The 19,410-nt window shown below is 41.2% G+C and overlaps 1 protein-coding gene across 1 annotated transcript in view; it reads right to left on the bottom strand.

Annotated features, from left to right (window-relative positions):
- Window positions 1–19,410, bottom strand: part of LOC106586113 (inactive dipeptidyl peptidase 10) — a 219,104-nt gene that overhangs the window by 130,985 nt on the left and 68,709 nt on the right. Inside the window, exons 4-5 of the mRNA XM_014172985.3 lie at window positions 13,528–13,622; window positions 13,189–13,263 (exon numbers count right to left, since the gene is read on the bottom strand). Of these exons, the coding sequence (XP_014028460.2) occupies window positions 13,189–13,263; window positions 13,528–13,622 (170 nt within the window). The remainder of the gene's footprint in view (window positions 1–13,188; window positions 13,264–13,527; window positions 13,623–19,410) is intronic.

The following is a 19,410-nucleotide window of genomic DNA, read 5'->3' as shown; positions in this document are numbered from 1 at the left end:
CATTGTGAAAAGTTAATTTGTGGAATTTCTTTCCTTAATGTGTTTGAGCCAATCAGTTGTGTTGTGACATGGTAGGGTGGTATACAGAAGATATACCTATTTGGTCCATATTATGGCAAGAACAGCTGAAATAAGCTGCTGAAATAAGCAAAGAGAAACAACAGTCATTATTACTTTCAGAGATGAAGGTCAGTCAATACAGAAAATGTCAAGAACTTTGAAAGTTTATTTAAGTGCAGTCGCAAAAACCATCAAGCGCTATGATGACACTGACTCTCATGAGGACCTCCACATGAAAGGAAGACCCAGAGATACCTTTGCTGCAGAGGATAAGTTCATTAGAGTTACCAGCCTCAGAAATTTCAGACCAAATAAATACTTCACAGAGTTCAAGTAACAGACACATCTCAACATCAACTGTTCAGAGGAGTCTGCATGAATCAGGCCTTCATGGTCAAACTGCTGCAAAGAAACCACTACTAAAGGACATCAATAATAAGAAGAAACTTGCTTGGGCCAAGAAACACGAGCAATGGACATTAGATGGGTGGAAATCTGTCCTTTGGTCTGATAAATTCAAATTTGAGATGTTTGTTTCCAACTGCCGTATCTTTGTGAGAGGCAGAGTAGGTGAACGAATGATCTCCGCATGTGTGGTTCCCACCGTGAAGCATAGAGGAGGAGGTGTGATGGTGTAGGGGTGTTTTGCTGGTGACACTGTCTGTGATTTATTTAGAATTCAAGGCATACTTAACCTACATGGCTACCACAGCATTCTGCAGTGATACGCCACCCCATCTGGTTTGGGTTTAGTGGGATTATCATTTGTTTTTCAACAGGACAATGAACCAACACACCTCCAGGCTGTGTAAGGGCTATTTGACCAAGAAGGAGAGTGATGGAGTGCTGCCTCAGATGACCTGGCCTCCACAATTACCAGACCTTAACCTGTTGGGGGTAGGGGGCAGTATTGACACGGCCGGATAAAAAACGTACCCGATTTAATCTGGTTACTACTCCTGCCCAGTAACTAGAATATGCATATAATTATTGGCTTTGGATAGAAAACACCCTAAAGTTTCTAAAACTGTTTGAATGGTGTCTGTGAGTATAACAGAACTCATATGGCAGGCAAAAACCTGAGAAGATTCCTTACAGGAAGTGCCTTCTCTGACAAGATCTTGTTCTTCTTGTCTCTGTTTATTGAAGACTGAGGATCTTTGCTGTAACGTGACACTTCCTACGGCTCCCATAGGCTCTCAGAGCCCGGGAAAAAGCTGAATGATATTGAGGCAGCCCCAGGCTGAAACACATTTGCGCGTTTGGCAAGTGGCCGATCAGAGGACAATGGGCTTAGGCACGTGCACGAGTCGACCCCGTGCTTTATTTCCTTTCGTCTTTTTACCTAAACGCAGATTCCCGGTCGGAATATTATCGCTTTTTTACGAGAAAAATGGCATAAAAATTGATTTTAAACAGCGGTTGACATGCTTCGAAGTACGGTAATGGAATATTTAGAATTTTTTGGTCACGAAATGCGCCGTGCTCGTCACCCTTCTTCACCATTCGGATAGTGTCTGGGACGCACGAACAAAACGCCGCTATTCGGATATAACGATGGATTATTTTGGACCAAACCAACATTTGTTATTGAAGTAGCAGTCCTGGGAGTGCATTCTGATGAAGACCACAAAAGGTAATCAAACTTTTATAATAGTAAATCTGATATTGGTGAGTGCTAAACTTGCCAGGTGTCTAAATAGCTAGCCCGTGATGCCTGGGCTATGTACTTAGAATATTGCAAAATGTGCTTTCACCAAAAAGCTATTTTAAAATCGGACATATCGAGTGCATAGAGGAGTTCTGTATCTATAATTCTTAAAATAATTGTTATGCTTTTTGTGAACGTTTATCGTGAGTAATTTAGTAAATTGTTAGCGAATTCCCCGGAAGTTTGCGGGGGGTATGCTAGTTCTGAACGTCACATGCTAATGTAAAAAGCTGGTTTTTGATATAAATATGAACTTGATTGAACAAAACATGCATGTATTGTATAACATAATGTCCTAGGGTTGTCATCTGATGAAGATCATCAAAGGTTAGTGCTGCATTTAGCTGTCTTCTGGGTTTTTGTGACATTATATGCTAGCTTGAAAAATGGGTGTCTGATTATTTCTGGCTTGGTACTCTGCTGACATAATCTAATGTTTTGCTTTCGTTGTAAAGCCTTTTTGAAATCGGACAGTGTGGTTAGATGAACGAGAGTCTTGTCTTTAAATAGCTGTAAAATAGTCATATGTTTGAGAAATTGAAGTAATAGCATTTCAAAGGTTTTGAAAATCGCGCCACAGGATTCAACTGGCTGTTACGTAGGTGGGACGAATTCGTCCCGCCTAGCCCAGAGAGGTTAAATTCGTTCAAACATGTCAAACGTTGTATAACATAAATCTTTAGGGGCTTTTTCAACCAGGGCTTCAATAATATTCCACTGGGACGGTTGCATTGTCTTTCAAAACGTTTCGAAAAGGGAGAGTACCCATGGGCGCCGACGTCACAATGGTAATGGCCCATCCCCTGTGACCAAGATAAACAGCCTCTCTTTCAGTCAATTTTGATAGTAGGAGACTCAAACCACTTTGTAAAGACTGGGGACATCTAGTGGAAGCCATAGGAAGTGCTAAATGATTCACAAGCCCCTGTGTGTTTCAATGGCAAATGTTTGAAGTGATTTCCACACATCAGATTTCAGTTTCCTGTCAGGATTTGTCTCAGGGTTTTGACTGCCATATGAGTTCTGTTATACTCACAGACACCATTCAAACAGTTTTAGAAACTTTAGGGTGTTTTCTATCCAAATCAAACAATTATATGCATATTCTAGTTACTGGGCAGGAGTAGTAACCAGATTAAATCGGGTACGTTTTTTTATCCGGCCGTGCAAATACTGCCCCCTATCCCCAACAGGATAACATAATGTCCTAGGTGTGTCATCTGATGAAGATCATCAAAGGTTAGTGCTGCATTTAGCTGTGGTTTGGGTTTATGTGACATTATATGCTAGCTTGAAAAATGGGTGTCTGATTATTTCTGGCTGGGTACTCTGCTGACATAATCTAATGTTTTGCTTTCGTTGTAAAGCCTTTTTGAAATCGGACAGTGTGGTTAGATTAACGAGAGTCTTGTCTTTAAATGGTGTAAAATAGTCATATGTTTGAGAAATTGAAGTAATAGCATTTCTAAGGTATTTGAATAACGCGCCACGGGATTCAACTGGCTGTTGAGTAGGTGGCACGATTTCGTCCCGCCGACCCTAGAGAAGTTAATGACTGTTGGAAAAACATTCCAGGTGAAGCTGGTTGAGAGAATGTCAAGTGTGCAAAGCTGTCATCAAGACAAAGAGTGGTTAATTTGAAGAATCTTAAATATAAAATACATTTTGATTTGTTAACACTTTTTTGGTTACTACATGATTCCATATGTGTTGTTACAGAATTTTGATGTCTTCACTATTATTCCACAATTTGCAAACATTTGTAAATAAATGCTTTCACTTTGTTTTGGGGTAATGTGTGTAGATGGGTGACATTTTTTTTAAAATCCATTTTGATTTCAGGCTGTAATACAACAAAATGTGGAATAAGTCAAGGGGTATGAATACTTTCTGAAGACACTGTACGTGAAAAACAAAACACAATCATTAAAAACAGACACATTCTTGATTAAAAGGTCCCCTAACAACCATCTGAAATGCCTTAGAGGCACCATTTCCTCCTATTTTAAAGTGCTCTGGAGATCATTCCACACGTAAGGTAAAACATTATTGTAAAAAACAATCAGGTGTATAAATCTATAATTTAACAATGAAGTAAGGTAAAGCGGAAGTTTATGCAGGAGGGCTTTATAAACAAAACGAGTGCAAAGCATAGATCTACAATACTTCACAGAGGGCCTGCCTATTTTCTGATACCGAATGCAGTGATGTGCACTAACCCTATCGCCATAATAAAACCTAGTGGGCTTGAATACAGTGGCAGCTGCATTCATATAGACAATATCTCCATCTCCATGGTCTATAACTGGTAAAATGTCGATTGAATGATTTGTTTTCTGCTATTTAATGAAAGGCATGACCTATAAAATAATAACATCTATAAAATAAGCTGATTTTAATTCTTAATTTCTCAACTAACTCATCCACATGCTTTTTGAAAGATAGCTTTTCGGAGATCCAGACGCCCCGATATTTATAAGCGGGGACATGATCAATGAAGGCACCATCCAATGTACATATGCATAAATCATCAGACACATTTTTACGTGATTTGCAGAATAACATATACTTGGAGAATAACATATATATCTGTTTGAGCAGACAGGAGTCTTAAAACAGGGATGCCACGGCAGAGGATGGATAGCTCAAATTAAAAAGGTCTTCTTCACTCGGAAAGAACGTACTTCGCCACAGTGAATTATGCATAGCGCCTGAGGAAGGCAGAAGGGCTCGATGGAGGTGGCAACGACGGCAATGCCGGACGGCGGTGGGGGCTGTTATAGTGGCGAGATTGATGAGTGATCGCTCCTCACTCCTGAAATAGTGTTGACAAGCTAAGATGAGTGATGTCAGAGTGAGGGGAGGGTGGAGAGTATACCTCCGATGGCTTTGACAAATGTATCCACTCCCTCTGTTGCTATTAGCTGCTGAGAAACAGAGATGCAGGTAGGGGTTAAACATCTGTGAAAACACATCCTTTGCTAGGAGGCAAAACACCCAAGTGTTAAGATGCGTTGTCTCTTTAAAACAAATTCAAGGTAAGCATTTGGAACTGGATGTAATGAGCTTTTGTGAAATATCAACGGCAGAACCCCAGACTCTTGTTCCCTGTGATGGCAAATTACTGTTTACAAAAAGAGGAATGGACACTGTGACTTTTACTTGAACCCTATTGACTCCCTCCAGTTGGAGTTTTACTTCAACACATTGACCTTTGGCAAAACATTTTTTACTGCTTGTGGGATACAACTTTGACCTTGAGGTGCTCCTTATATCTAGCTTTGATTAAATTTCCTACTCTGTATATCATGATACAAATGGCTAATATCAACTCTCAGTTTCCATATCATGTGTACAGTTGGAGGACAATTTCCAAATGTTTCAAATTGTTGCCCCTCCCCACATTCCTTCAAGAGCTGAGAAGCTCACATGGGCACAATGATCTTTGTGGTCAGCATGGTGATTTAATCAAAAACAAGGAGGTTGACATTTTCAACTCCCTTTGCTCTCAAATTTAAGCTGCAGCTCGATGATGAATATGAGTGGTACACTCAGCTCTGGGGACATGGACGTTTTATCAAACACAACTAATCACACTGCAAAAGTTGAGTATAAAACCACACAGAGGGAACAGCCTCTGCCCAAACCAATGAAAAGCCCATGTCTTATTAATGACAATTTCCATCACCACCTTCCTCCATTTCTGTCACGATCGTCGAAAGGAGCGGACCAAGGCGCAGCGTGCGTATAGTTCCACATATTTTATTTAAAAGTAAACCTTAACAAAGAAACAACGAACGTCCAGTACAGAGCGCACTAAGGCACTAACTGAAAACAATATCCCACAACACAGGTGGGAACAATGGGCAACTTAAATATGATCCCCAATTCCTCTAATTGGGAACCATACAAATACCAACATAGAAATAGAAATGCTAGAAACCCCCCTAGTCACGCTCTGACCTATACACCATAGAGAACCCAGAGGGCTCTCTATGGTCAGGGCGTGACGATTTCAAATATCATCTGATGATTACATTTTCCACACACCGACCATCCTTTCCTTCCTCCTATTCCACAGTCAAGGTGAATTCCTCCCCTATTAGATATACAAATCGGATTGAATCAAATGAAAACATGGATTCTCCTGGTTTATGGGAGAGGTTTGGAAGATCATGCTTCTGGATATTACCCAGAGATCTCCTCATCTCTGGCATTGTGTGGTGCATGCCAGGGAGCGGGGAGCCACAGATGAAAACAAACTATTAAATATGTAGACTGGCTCAAAACAGGTTTAGGTGGTCTTCTATACTGCCTCAGAGAAGAGTACACTGGACCAGTTAATGGAGCAATGCATGCCAAGGTTTACAATGGGTGCTTTCAGCCTTTGGGTAAAATATGATACAAAATAGTTTTTGTCCCCTACATTTTTGGGTCTGCTTGTACATGTGAATTTTCTTACATAGTAATAACATGTTTAATACTATAATTTACTGTGTTATACAGAAGGATAGTAGAATTACCATGTGAGTGTTTGTTGTTGTATCTAATCATTAGGTCTGTGACGATACCTGTATCACAATATGTTTTCCATGTCAAAAATTAAAACACGAAGCGTACCTGCTGTACGCAAAATATTGTGTTCTATAGCTTGGAAAATAAATAAATGTGACAACATAATGATGTTTGTTTCCAATATTAGGGCTGTTTTCCTAAAGGAGTTAAATCCGCATCGTGTTTTGTTTCCTTCCCACGATACTAATGAGTATTGCAATACTGGTATCGTCCCAGCCCTACTAATGTTCTGTCTAAAGAACAAGTGCCTTGTCTGCATTGAGAAAATAAAGGCCTAGTTTACTCCCCTTATTCGAACATGACCACACTTAATGCACAACTTTGCTCAAGCTGTACTGAAAGGGTTACAGAGGAGCCTTTAATCAAATACAGCAAAGAAACTTAAGCAACTCGTAGGACCAACAGAGCAGAGAGAGCCAGTGAAGCAGTTTTCCAGCACTGTCAACCCAAAACAAGTTAAATTGTGACTCCAGCCCCACTGGGATCGATCCATTTGTAAGCGAAAGGGAGGATAGAAGAAAACTCCCCAGTTTGGGAATTATTTTAGGCTATAAGCCACTCCAGAAGTTTCTGTGCAAGGAACGTAAGAGCCATCTGAACCCCTAAGAGGATCAAAGCAAAGTGATCCCTGAAGCTACCGGTGTCATATAATTATTTGCTAACTTGTCATATTTTGTGCACAGTGTCCGCCCAGTGTGGATGACAGGATCACTGCGACCCTCTCAGTACAGCAGTCAGTATGGGTCCCTCAGGCTACCACAGCAATTCTGGGCCCTCACAGCACATTGGCTCCCTCAGATTTACTATAATAGCATGGGTCCTCAAGGTGCCAGCACTGTGAAGGCCCTTCAGTCTCAAAGGTCTACCCAATCTAGACCCATTTAGAGGGCTTGGGAATATGGATACGGTGATAAGTGTTTATGGCCCCAGGTGCTGCTTTTGGTCTGTTAAATCACACACCATTGGGCTATTTGGGTTCCCGTGACCCCCGAATGGTCCTGATGAGATAGCTCTAATAGATTCTCCTTCTTCCTCTTCCTTTGCATCACATCTTTGATTCCCGCCAGGCTTATTTGTTTGGATATCAGCATTTTGGGATTAGGCAAGGTAGGACCTACGTGTCCAGCCTTTGTTCATTTGAAGGAAGCGAGCCACTGAATATAAAGACTACTTCATCAATGTTAGCCAATGTTTTATCCATCACGAGGATGTATCTGAAAGCAACTGAAAAGCAACTGAATTCTTAATCTATTTCCCTCACCAAAATGTCAGAAACACAATTGCGATGTGATAGGCTATTTGTGGTTTAACAATGTGAGACAAAATAATTGTGCAGTTGTCTATTTGACTTATATCTGTCATCAAACAAAATAAAACACAATTTCCTTACAGAGCGATTTAATGATTGTAGAGGACACCCAAATAGCATATCATCTACGTCATGTCAAGTAAACAATGGACTTCATTATTATACTCCACGGGTAAACATAAATCCTGTTTATACACCTTTGTTTGGTGAGGTACTCCACCCACTCCAACCTGATTAGCTTGAATCTATTTGCAAATTTCCATTGCAAACACAATGCACTGGATCAACATAGACTTTACTAGAGGATTTACAAGATGCAAGAGCATTACAAGATGTTTACCAGCAAAGAAAACAGAGCCTATTATCATAATTGACAAACATACACAGAGATTATGTGTTTATCAAGTTTAATCGCTCTCGGATACCTCAGTAATGAGATAATGGCATGTAATCCTCGAGCTAGGTGACACTACCAGAGATGTCCTCAATGCACTCGGTCAACAACTTCCCTCAACACTGGTGAAAAGAATTTAGAGAATTGATGTATATAACACATTTTGTAGTTATTAACAGTCAGCATAGATTACTTTTGAAGAGTGAGAACATACGGGATCTCTTGCATCTAATGAAGATTAGTTTGATGTTGATGGTGGACATACTTGTTCAAATGCCACAACCTTATTTCGTGCTTTCTTTTTATTCCAACATGCTGTACCAGTATTGCCCTGTTTGCTCAACTAAACAATTTCCCAAGGGTCCAGAGGTTGTTTTCATACAGTAGATGCCCAAAGGGGTTCTGAACATAGAATTATATAATGAACAAATGACAGCCTCTTTACATATCTTTCACAATAAATTCTGAGCTTGTCCCTCTATAACATACAACATAACACTATGCGGCTGTCACGGGTGTCGTATGGATTGGACCAAAACGCAGTGGGAAAATGTATACTCATCTTCTTTTTATTAGGCAGAAAGAAGGAAAACCAAAACACATGTATACAAAAACAACGACGATAAACAGTCCTGTAAGGCGCACAGCTATACCCACAAAATCCCATAGATAAACACCCCTCTTAAATAGGACCTTCAATTAGAAGCAACTAGGAGCAGCTGCTTCCAATTGAAGGTCAACCCAACAAACACCACATAGAAATAGACATACTAGAACTAACATAGAAATAGACTAACAAGAACATAACCCAACAAACCCCGAAACACTCTAAACAAACACGCCTCTTAAAACAGAACATAGCCCAACAAACCCCGAAACACTCTAAACAAACACACCCCTGCCACGTCCTGACCAAACTACAATAACAAATAACCCCTTATACTGGTCAGGACGTGACAGCGGCAAAAGAAAGGGATTGCACAGTGAACTGAAGTTATTTTTAGCCAGCACAAGAATCACAGGAAATATGCAAATAAATTAAGATTAATCTCATTGTCGGTAATCCTCATAGTTGATCCCTTCCAGAGTAGAGGGTGTAATTTGCATATCTAATTTTGCATCTACACGTTTCTGATGGAAACATGGCCACTGCTATATTAATTAATGAACGTGACCTGTCAATTGCAGGCAACTACATTTTTAGCACTTGTCATTCCGCCCCCGAGCACCATGAATTATACTGTACATATAGACTCAGTCACATCAACTAAATGTTTTTAAGTTATGATAAAAAACTAACTTTTTACTCCGCTTACTCTACTGTAGGAAGATTTTTGAAATTGTTTTTAAAACCGTTTCCAAAGGTGGGGGCAGACATGGCCGCCGGCGTCATAATGGTGATGGCCCATCCCCTGTGACCAATTTCAAACTCCTGTCATTCACTGAGTTTTGACTCTATAAGGCTCAAACCACTGTGAAAGGACTGGCGACATCTAGTGGAAGCAATAGGAAGTGCCAAAATATTCCTAAACCCCTGTGTTTTTCAATGGGATAGGTTAGAACTCAATACAACACATCAGGTATCCACTTCCTGTCAGAAAATGTCTCAGGGTTTTGCCTGCCAAATGAGTTCTGTTATACTCACAGACACCATTCAAACAGTTTTAGAAACTTTAGAGTGTTTTCTATCCATATATAATAAGTATATGCATGCCCTATCTTCTGAGTTTGATTAGTAGGCCGTTGAAAATGGGAACGATTTTTTTTCAAAATGCGCTGTGGCGCCCCCTATCCTAGGGTATCCTCAAGAGGTTAATATCTGTGTTTTTGCATGTCTATTGAGTGATTCTCTCCTCTGCTCTCATCCTTCTAGACCTATCTGCTGCCTTTGATACTGTGAACCATCAGATCCTCCTCTCCACCCTCTCCGAGTTGGGCATCTCCGGCGCGGCCCACGCTTGGATTGCGTCCTACCTGACAGGTCGCTCCTACCAGGTGGCGTGGCGAGAATCTGTCTCCGCACCATGCGCTCTCACCACTGGTGTCCCCCAGGGCTCTGTTCTAGGCCCTCTCCTATTCTCGCTATACACCAAGTCACTTGGCTCTGTCATATCCTCACATGGTCTCTCCTATCATTGCTATGCAGACGACACACAATTAATCTTCTCCTTTCCCCCTTCTGATAACCAGGCGGCGAATCGCAGCTCTGCATGTCTGTCAGACATATCAGTGTGGATGACGGATCACCAGCTCAAGCTGAACCTCGGCAAGACGGAGCTGCTCTTCCTCCCGGGGAAGGACTGCCCGTTCCATGATCTCGCCATCATGGTTGACAACTCCCTTGTGTCCTCCTCCCAGAGTGCTAAGAACCTTGGCGTGATCCTGGACAACACCCTGTCGTTCTCCACTAACATCAAGGCGGTGACCCGATCCTGTAGGTTCATGCTCTACAACATTCGCAGAGTACGACCTTGCCTCACACAGGAAGCGGCGCAGGTCCTAATCCAGGCACTTGTCATCTCCCGTCTGGATTACTGCAACTCGCTGTTGGCTGGGCTCCCTGCCTGTGCCATTAAACCCCTACAACTCATCCAGAACGCCGCAGCCTGTCTGGTGTTCAACCTTCCCAAGTTCTCTCACGTCACCCCGCTCCTCCGCTCTCTCCACTGGCTTCCAGTTGAAGCTCGCATCCGCTACAAGACCATGGTGATTGCCTACGGAGCTGTGAAGGGAACGGCACCTCCATACCTTCAGGCTCTGATCAGGCCCTACACCCAAACAAGGGCACTGCGTTCATCCACCTCTGGCCTGCTGGCCCCCCTACCTCTGAGGAAGCCCAGTTCCCGCTCAGCCCAGTCAAAACTGTTCGCTGCTCTGGCACCCCAATGGTGGAACAAGCTCCCTCACGACGTCAGGACAGCGGAGTCAATCACCACCTTCCGGAGACACCTGAAACCCCACCTCTTTAAGGAATACCTAGGATAGGATAAAGTAATCCTTCTAACCCCCCCCCCCCCCCCCCCCTAAAAGATTTAGATGCACTATTGTAAAGTGGTTGTTCCACTGGATATCATAAGGTGAATGCACCAATTTGTAAGTCGCTCTGGATAAGAGCGTCTGCTAAATGACTTAAATGTAATGTAATGTAAATGATTGATTGATGCATCTCATGCTACACAAAGAAAACGAATCCAATCATTTAGTAATAGTTTTTGCACCAGTTACTGAAATGTTTGTTCCAGTTTAAATGGCTTAGGTAGTCTCCTCACACTAATCCTAACCCTGGCAGTCATTATGAATGCAGATTGCGGGTGAATAAAAATTCCAACTGTTGGGTATCCTAACTAGCTGGATTCCAATAGGAATTACACATCAATTTGCAAGCCAAAATAATGTGATTTGCAAGTAGGGATGCAAAATTCTGGTATATTTCCCATGTTTTCCAATATCCCAGTTGGAAGATTCCTGGAAATCCTCCAACCAGGATCTTTTTTTATTTTTATTTTGCAACCCTACTTGCAGGCCTGATGTGGCCTGTAGACCATGAGTTTCAGGCTACTGTATTAGGGTAAAGCTAGGCCTCAAAATAAGGCCTTATAAGATATGTAACGTATTGTCATAAAGAACACAATTATAATGATAATATTTTCCTAGAAACTCACTTGGTGGCCAAAGGACTGAAAATGTATGAATTCAACAACTACCGTAAATTCCGGACTATAAGCCGCAACTTTTTTCCCACGCTTTGAACCTCGCGGCTTAAACAATGACGCGGCTAATATATGGATTTTTCTGTGACGTGCTCAGTTTTTTGGCGGCATGAAGCTTTCATTAGACCAATGAAATTGCCGAACGGGTTAAGGTCAAAACTTTTTTGTTTACTATTTAGATTAAATCGAGCGCTCTCAAACTTCCCATCATTCTGATTACGGTAGTCATTTTGTCACCCTCATCATGGCAAAGACACGGAGAAATGCATATGATGCAGCTTTCAAGTTGAAGGCGATTGATCTGGCTGTTGGAAAAGGAAATAGAGCTGCTGCACGGGAGCTTGGTCTTAATGAGTCGATGATAAGACGTTGGAAACAGCAGCATGAGGAATTGACTCAGTGCAAAAAGACAACTAAAGCTTACTGCTAATTTTTTTTTTTTCGTTACAAGCCGTGTTTCATTAAAGCCTATTTATTTTTGTTACAAGCCGTGTTTCGTTAAAGCCTATTTATTTTTGTTACAAGCCGTGTTTCGTTAAAGCCTGTGTAAAGTTCATTTGTTTTAATGTACCGGTAGGCACCTGCGGCTTATAGACATGTGCGGCTTATTTATGTTCAAAATATATATATTTTTTTTATTCAGTGGGTGCGGCTTATATTCAGGTGCGCTTAATAATCCGGAAATTACGGTATGTCTTTGTCACTAACAAATACAGTCATGGGTGGTGACTCTACAATTCACTTGAAAAGACAAGGCACACTACGAAATTAGATTTGGAGGCGTGGCTTAGTGCTGATAATACTCAAATCTGGACCCCTTACAGAGTCACAGTGACTCCATCGGTTTGAGTAATAACTACAACATCACTTTAAGTAACTGTATTCAGATATATTAAGCGCAACGGGTTTCCTCAAAAGTTTTGAGTATTGACAGCACATTGGTGTTTACAGTCTTGAGGCTCCCACGCTAGCTCATTTTTTTTCATTGAGGCTAAAAATGGACCAGCCCATAATTTGTTTGCCCAAATGCCAGATGGCCAGTCCGCCCCTGTACACACGGAATGGTGTGGGTGTTTGGTCAACAGTCCCACTGTATAGTTGGCTGACTTCAAGATGTGTGTCTTGTAGTGCACAAGCTTGTATGGTACTCTAGTATGCATATATTTAAGATTGAGTTTGTTGATTTGATGGAGTTAGTGTGTTCCAGAATCTGTGAGAGACCGAGCGTATGGGAGAGAGAGAGAGAGCGAGAAAGAGGAAGAGAGCGAGAGCGAGCATAATTGTGTTTTGTACTGTAGGCTACTCTACCAGTCCAATTATCTGCAAAAGCAATTACTTTTCATATTTTATGAATAATGAGGGTATGTGACTTTTTCACAACAGCAGGACAAAAAACTAGAGTAAGAGCAGGAAAGTAAGAGCAGCTTACCTGTTTAACATCATAGGCAAAGAGCACATATTTCAAGTCCGGGGAAACAGAGTACTTTGCAACGTTGAAATTGACCTAGAAGACAAAAAAGACAGAAAGCGAGAGAGAGCACTTGTAAGCGCGCATACTGTATCAGTTTGCTGACATGTCAGTTTGAGTGATATATGTGCTTCTACATCTGCATTGCTTGCTGTTTGGGGTTTTAGGCGGGTTTTCTGTATAGCACTTTGTGACATCGGCTGATGTAAAAAATGCTTTATAAATACATTTTACTTATATGCATGTGTGTCAGTGTCTGCATGTGCATGCATTTTCAGATGGTAAAAGGTTTGCACTTACGAACGTTGTGTTTGTCAGTACAATATCCGTCTCATTGGTGAGGATGTTAAACTTGATGACGTGGCCATCGCGATTCCTATAGATGACTTCTGAGTCTGTGAAAGGAGAAATAAAGAAGATTAAACAAGTCTTGGCAATGGAAGTTTGACAATGGAAGTTTCCATTCTATCCCCATGTCCTTGTTTTCTTCGACATAGCAAAAACAGAATGGCCAGTACCTTGTCACATCATTGTGTCTGGAAAATCAAGAAACAATAGTAACATGACGGCACTGACTCCATTCATACGCATTTGCACTGTGATGAAGCCAAATAATAATTGAATTAGTGTACAGAAACACAAATAAAGAGCCACCTTGAGTTTTCATTTTCTACAAAACCTGCATGTTCTTTGTCCTGTGTGCTAGTTGTTGGATGCCACAGCTTTGTTTGCTGTGTGATGTGCAGACATGTCCCTGAAATTTCATCCAGCAAGGGAGTACGGCAAATGGCAGGTCACACGAATGCATACACACACACAGTGATCAAATGAAACCATGCATTGCTACCTTTATAATCACTAACTCATAGATGAGTTACGATCAAATGCAAACAAAACAAGATGGAGGACAATCCATAAAGCTCTGTGTGGAAACAAGCTGGGACAAATACATTGTAATTAAGTTATCCATCTCTGTCAAAGGTGAGGGTGGTTATGCACCTGACATGGCAACCCCACCAGACCTGGCAACCCCGGCAGATATTGGAATCCTACAGTAGGAGGTGATCAGCTATTACCGTTTCTCAACTTTCTCAATTGTCCGTCAAACATTTTCTCATTCCCAGCCAATCAGGGCCCTGTCATCGTGCTATAGTTACTATGGGTTTGATTGATGAGTGATGGGGCTCTCACGGCCCAATCCCGCCCCATACATTTGTACCTGTCATAACCTATGTGTGCCTATCACAGACATAAATGTCATCATCGAAGACAAGTAATCTGATGCCACAAAACCACTGGTCAAAATACTGGTGTTTACCATAGAAATAAGGACATTCAAAACCAAATGTCAAAATTAACCCCCTACAGTACAATTTTTTTTATCAGAGTTTGAGTGTTTGTTTATATTTATATATTTTGGAGTGTTGTAATCACTTAGGGAATGCTGTGCTTCTCACGCATCATCATTAAGGCACAACATCTGTGTCGGAAAATGAGCATGAGACGTGAGTGTGTGTGTCTGTGTCAGTGTGTTTGTCAGTGTGTTTGCATATGTGCATGCACACACACGAGTCTGTGTGTGTGTGTGTGTCAGTGTGTCTGGATCTATGCATGCGCATGCGTGTCTGGGTGTGCATGCGTCTGTGTCTGCGTGAAGGTCAACGTTTGGCATGGTAATGAAGTAGCTTTAGAAGTAAACAGAGCCGTCCTTGCAAACAGTGTCTCACCCCAAACAGATGCCAACCATGAGTTTGGACAGAGCAGCGTACCCTCAGGAATACTCTTGGCTTTTCAAAAGAACAGCAGTTTAGAGCCGGCTGGCCCACTGACAAAACAGGAGCAGAACCCATCCACGATCTGAATGTTATCATCCTGCTGTAGATGCTCCGGTCACCTTGGCTTCTGCATGCGCCACAGATTCAAAAATAATCTCTCATTGAAATAAAAATCTCTGGCTCTGAGCCTGTGACGCAGATAAAGTTTGACACACTCATGTAGGATGTAGCACTAATTTTGACTTTCTCACAATTACTGTTAGTTATTGTGCATTGGGCAACTTTGGGAGCTCTTACCCTAACCTTTCATTTGGAGTTTAATTGAGATAGGGGTGAGAGGATGTTGATTATTTTGACAGATAAAAGCATCTTGCTCATGATCTTGAAAACATTGCCAGCCACTGATAGTCATGGTCTCCGTGCTGTGCTTGTTTCCTTAAATAATGGAAGATTCCACGCTGGAAACTACAAGCTAAGACTCTAATGTATAAGTAATATTCTACGTCTGTAAAATGTTGAATAATAAATAACTCTGGTCCTTCTACCGGTCTGAAAATCCCCAGTTTAGGATTGGGCTGGTGGTTTACCCTGCCCTCACACCCTACCATCCTCAAGCTCCATCTCAATCCCCCTCCAGCAGCCCTCTGTAAACTTAACTCAAAACCATGGGAGACAGACAAGGCTTTTAGTAGGGCTGCGCCCCGGCTGTGGAACATACAGCCAGACTCAGTCAGGGGTGCAGTGTCCCTCCATTTCAACTTAAAACATTACTCTTTCCATTTTCACAGGCTTCAGTTGAATACTACTCAATCTTATAATTGTAACTTTCATAAGACTTCATGGACATGGTCCAGCCACATGAATTTGAGCTTCATACAGTGCCTTCAGAAAGTATCCACACCCCTTGACTGTTTTCCCCACATTTTGTTGTGTTACAAAGTGGGATTAAAATTGATGTAATTGTAATTTGTTTGTCAAATATCTACACAAAATCCTCTGGAATGTCAAAGTGGAAAAAAATTCTAACATTTGTAAAAAATTAAAATAAATTGAAAAATAAAACACTAATATTTCTTGGTTAGATAAGTATTCAACCCCCTGTGTCAATATATGTTAGAATCACCTTTGGCAGCGATTACAGATGTTAGTCTTTCTGGGTCTCTAAGCCTTCCCCACCTCAACTGTGCAACATTTGCCCATAATTATTTTCATAATTCTTCAAGCTTTGTCAAATTGGTTGTTGATCATTGCTAGACAACCATTTCCGGGTCTTGCCATAGATTTTCAAGCAGATTTAAGTCAAAACTGTAACTTGGCCACTTTGTAAATGTTTTAAAGTCACCATTGTTAGGAAGGACACCTTTATATTTGTAGTGACTGGGTGTATTGATACACCATGAAAATGTCATTAACACCATGCTCAAAGGGATATTTAAACAGCTTTTTTTTACCCATCTACCAATCTGTGTTTGAAATTCACTGCTCGACTGAGGGCCCTTACAGATAATTGTATGTGTAGGGTACAGAGATGAGGTAGTCATTCAAAAATCATGCTAAACACTATTATTGCACACTTGTTAAGCACATGACTTGTTAAGCACATTTTTACTGCTGAATTTATTTAGACTTGTCATAACAAAGGGGTTGGATACTTATTGAGTTGAAGACATTTCAGCTTTTCATTTTTAATTTATTGTAAAAAAAATCAAAATACACAATTCCACTTTGATATTATGGGGTATCGTGCGTAGGCCAGTGACACAAAATTCAGGCTGTAACACAACAAAATGTTCAGGCTGATAACACAACCAAATGTGGAAAAAGTCAAAGGGTGTGAATACTTTCTGAAGGCACTGTACATGTTTATATAAGTAGCTAATGGTGTCTTAGTCAGGTATTAGGCAATTAGGCCTAATGAATGACTAATAATTCCTAATAAAGTCCTAATTAGCAATGTATACTGCAAATCACTGCCTATAATGTGATCCTATACTGGCGCTACCAAAGTCTGGATCATTTTCTTCGAGCGATGACTTGCCTACTGTTATAGACTACACACAGCACTAATGTCATTAAAATGCAGTCATATGTCACGGTTGTCGTAGGGTTGAGACCAAGACGCAGCGGGAAAATGTACACTCATCTTCTTTTATTTATGTGAAGAAGGAAAAACACCAAAAACGTATACAAAACACAAAACGAACTTGACAGTCTTGTCAGGCACACATAGCTAAACAAGAACAATCTCCCACAAAATACTAACACAAACACATACCTATTTATAGGAACCTCAATCAGAGGCAACTAGAAAACACCTGCCTCCAATTGAGAGTCCAACCCCCAATTAAGTAAACATAGAAATACAAATGACTAGACTAAACATAGAAATACATAAACATAGAACAGTGCCCAAAACCCGGAATAATAAAACAAACACCCAACTACTAACACAACCAGCCCGAACCACATAAAACAAATACCCCCTGCCACGTCCTGACCAAACTACAATAACAAATAACCCCTTTTACTGGTCAGGACGTGACATCATACATGCATTATGTGACCAATATCTGTGTTGATAATACTGAAAGCAGTCTGAAACATTGTCCTGGATTTAAACAGACGCATGTTATTGCCTACTGACCGTGCGCCTTTTAAAGGCAATTTTGCTGACGTTCGCAGAGCTTACATTCACAGAAAATGCTGTTGATGTCGGCTCAATTGAAAATGACCTTAAATGTCAGGCGTTATGCACTTGTCGACAACGGACCTTTGATTGAATCCCAGCCATTGTCTACATGAGTCACACCAATATGTTTACAAAGAATCCCAGTTGAATGACCTATCATATCAACGCACCATATTCCTTCTCCTATCTTCGTCAAACAGCTGAGAAACAGGTCATTATAATGGACAAGAGATGTGAAGTCATCACACAGATATCATTAGTCAGATTGTAATGGAAAGGGCTGTATTGGAAAGGGCTCCTAGTCGAAATAGATGTGATTGAGGGGTTATGAGAGCTATGCGCTTCCTCACCAGACATACTCTTAGTGAAATTTTGAGGATACTAAGCTAACATATGGAATTGTTTTAAGATGGTCATACCATAGATCATTTAGCTATTTGATTTGAAATGTTAGGTATAAAAAAATATAAAATGTAGAATTTTGTCTTTAGCACTTTAGTACATTGAATAACACATTGATAAATGTAAAAAAAATGTAAAAAATAAATCATGAGGATTAATGTTTTGAAGTGTCTGTCATACATCTACAGTGCATTCGGAATTATTCATACCCTTTACTCAGTACTTTAGTGAAGCACCTTTTGCAGCGATTACAGACTTAAGTCTTCTTGGATATGATGCTACAAGCTTGGCACACCTGTATTTTGGGAGTTTCTCTCATTCTTCTCTGCAGATCCTCTCAAGCTCTGTCAAGTTCGATGGGGATCGTCGCTGCACAACTATTTTCAGGTCTCTCCAAAGATATTCGATTGGTTTCAAGTCCGGGCTCTGGCTGGGCCACTCAAGGACATTCAGAGACTTGTCCCGATGACACTCCTGTGTTGTCTTGGCTGTGTGCTTAGGATCATTGTCCTGTTGGAAGGTGAACCTTCGCCCCAGTCTGAGGTCCTGATCGCTCTGGAGCAGGTTTTCATCAAATACCTCTTCATTCATCTTTCCCTCCATCCTGAGTAGTCTCCCAGTCACTGCCGCTGAAAAACATCACTACAGCATGATGCTGCCACCACCATGCTTCACCGTAGCGATAGAGTCAGGTTTCCCCCAGACGTAACGCCTGGCATTCAGGCCAAAAAGTTAAATCTTGGATTAATCAGACCAGAGAATCTTGATTCTCATGGTCTCACAGTCCTTTAGGTACCTTTTGGCAAACTCCAAGTGGGTTGTCATGTGCCTTTTACTAAGGAGTGGCTTTCGTTTGGCCACTCTACCATAAAGGCCTGATTGGTGGAGTGCTGCAGAGATGGTTGTCCTTGTGGAAGGTTCACATGGCTGTGTGCTCGATTTTATACACCTCAGCAACGGGTGTGACTGAAATAGCCGAATCCACTAATTTGAAGGGGTGTCCACATACACTTGTCCATGTAGTTTTTAAGAATGCTCAGGAAATATTTTGTTTTTTTTGGACATATATTTAACACATTACTTTAACGACCTCCATACTTCCATTAGTTTGCATAGGTAACCTTCAGATGAGTCCCGTACCACTTGTGGGGGCCATAGATTAAGTCTCCCCTTTCCATAGAGGGGTCATACGTCTGTAGGCCAAACCGTTTGGACGCTGCATATGTTTTCATGAGAAGAACGATTTTTGGGATGTCTCATGATCTGACAAACCAATGTAGCTCGGCCACCTTCCACCACAGATGCGGAAGGCCGACA

Source organism: Salmo salar, chromosome 25, assembly GCF_965601325.2.
Source record: "Salmo salar chromosome 25, fSalSal1, whole genome shotgun sequence".
NCBI classification, from domain to species: Eukaryota; Metazoa; Chordata; class Actinopteri; order Salmoniformes; family Salmonidae; genus Salmo; species Salmo salar.
The sequence above is the reverse complement of the archived record's forward strand: the minus strand, read 5'-3'. Positions and strand labels throughout refer to the sequence as shown.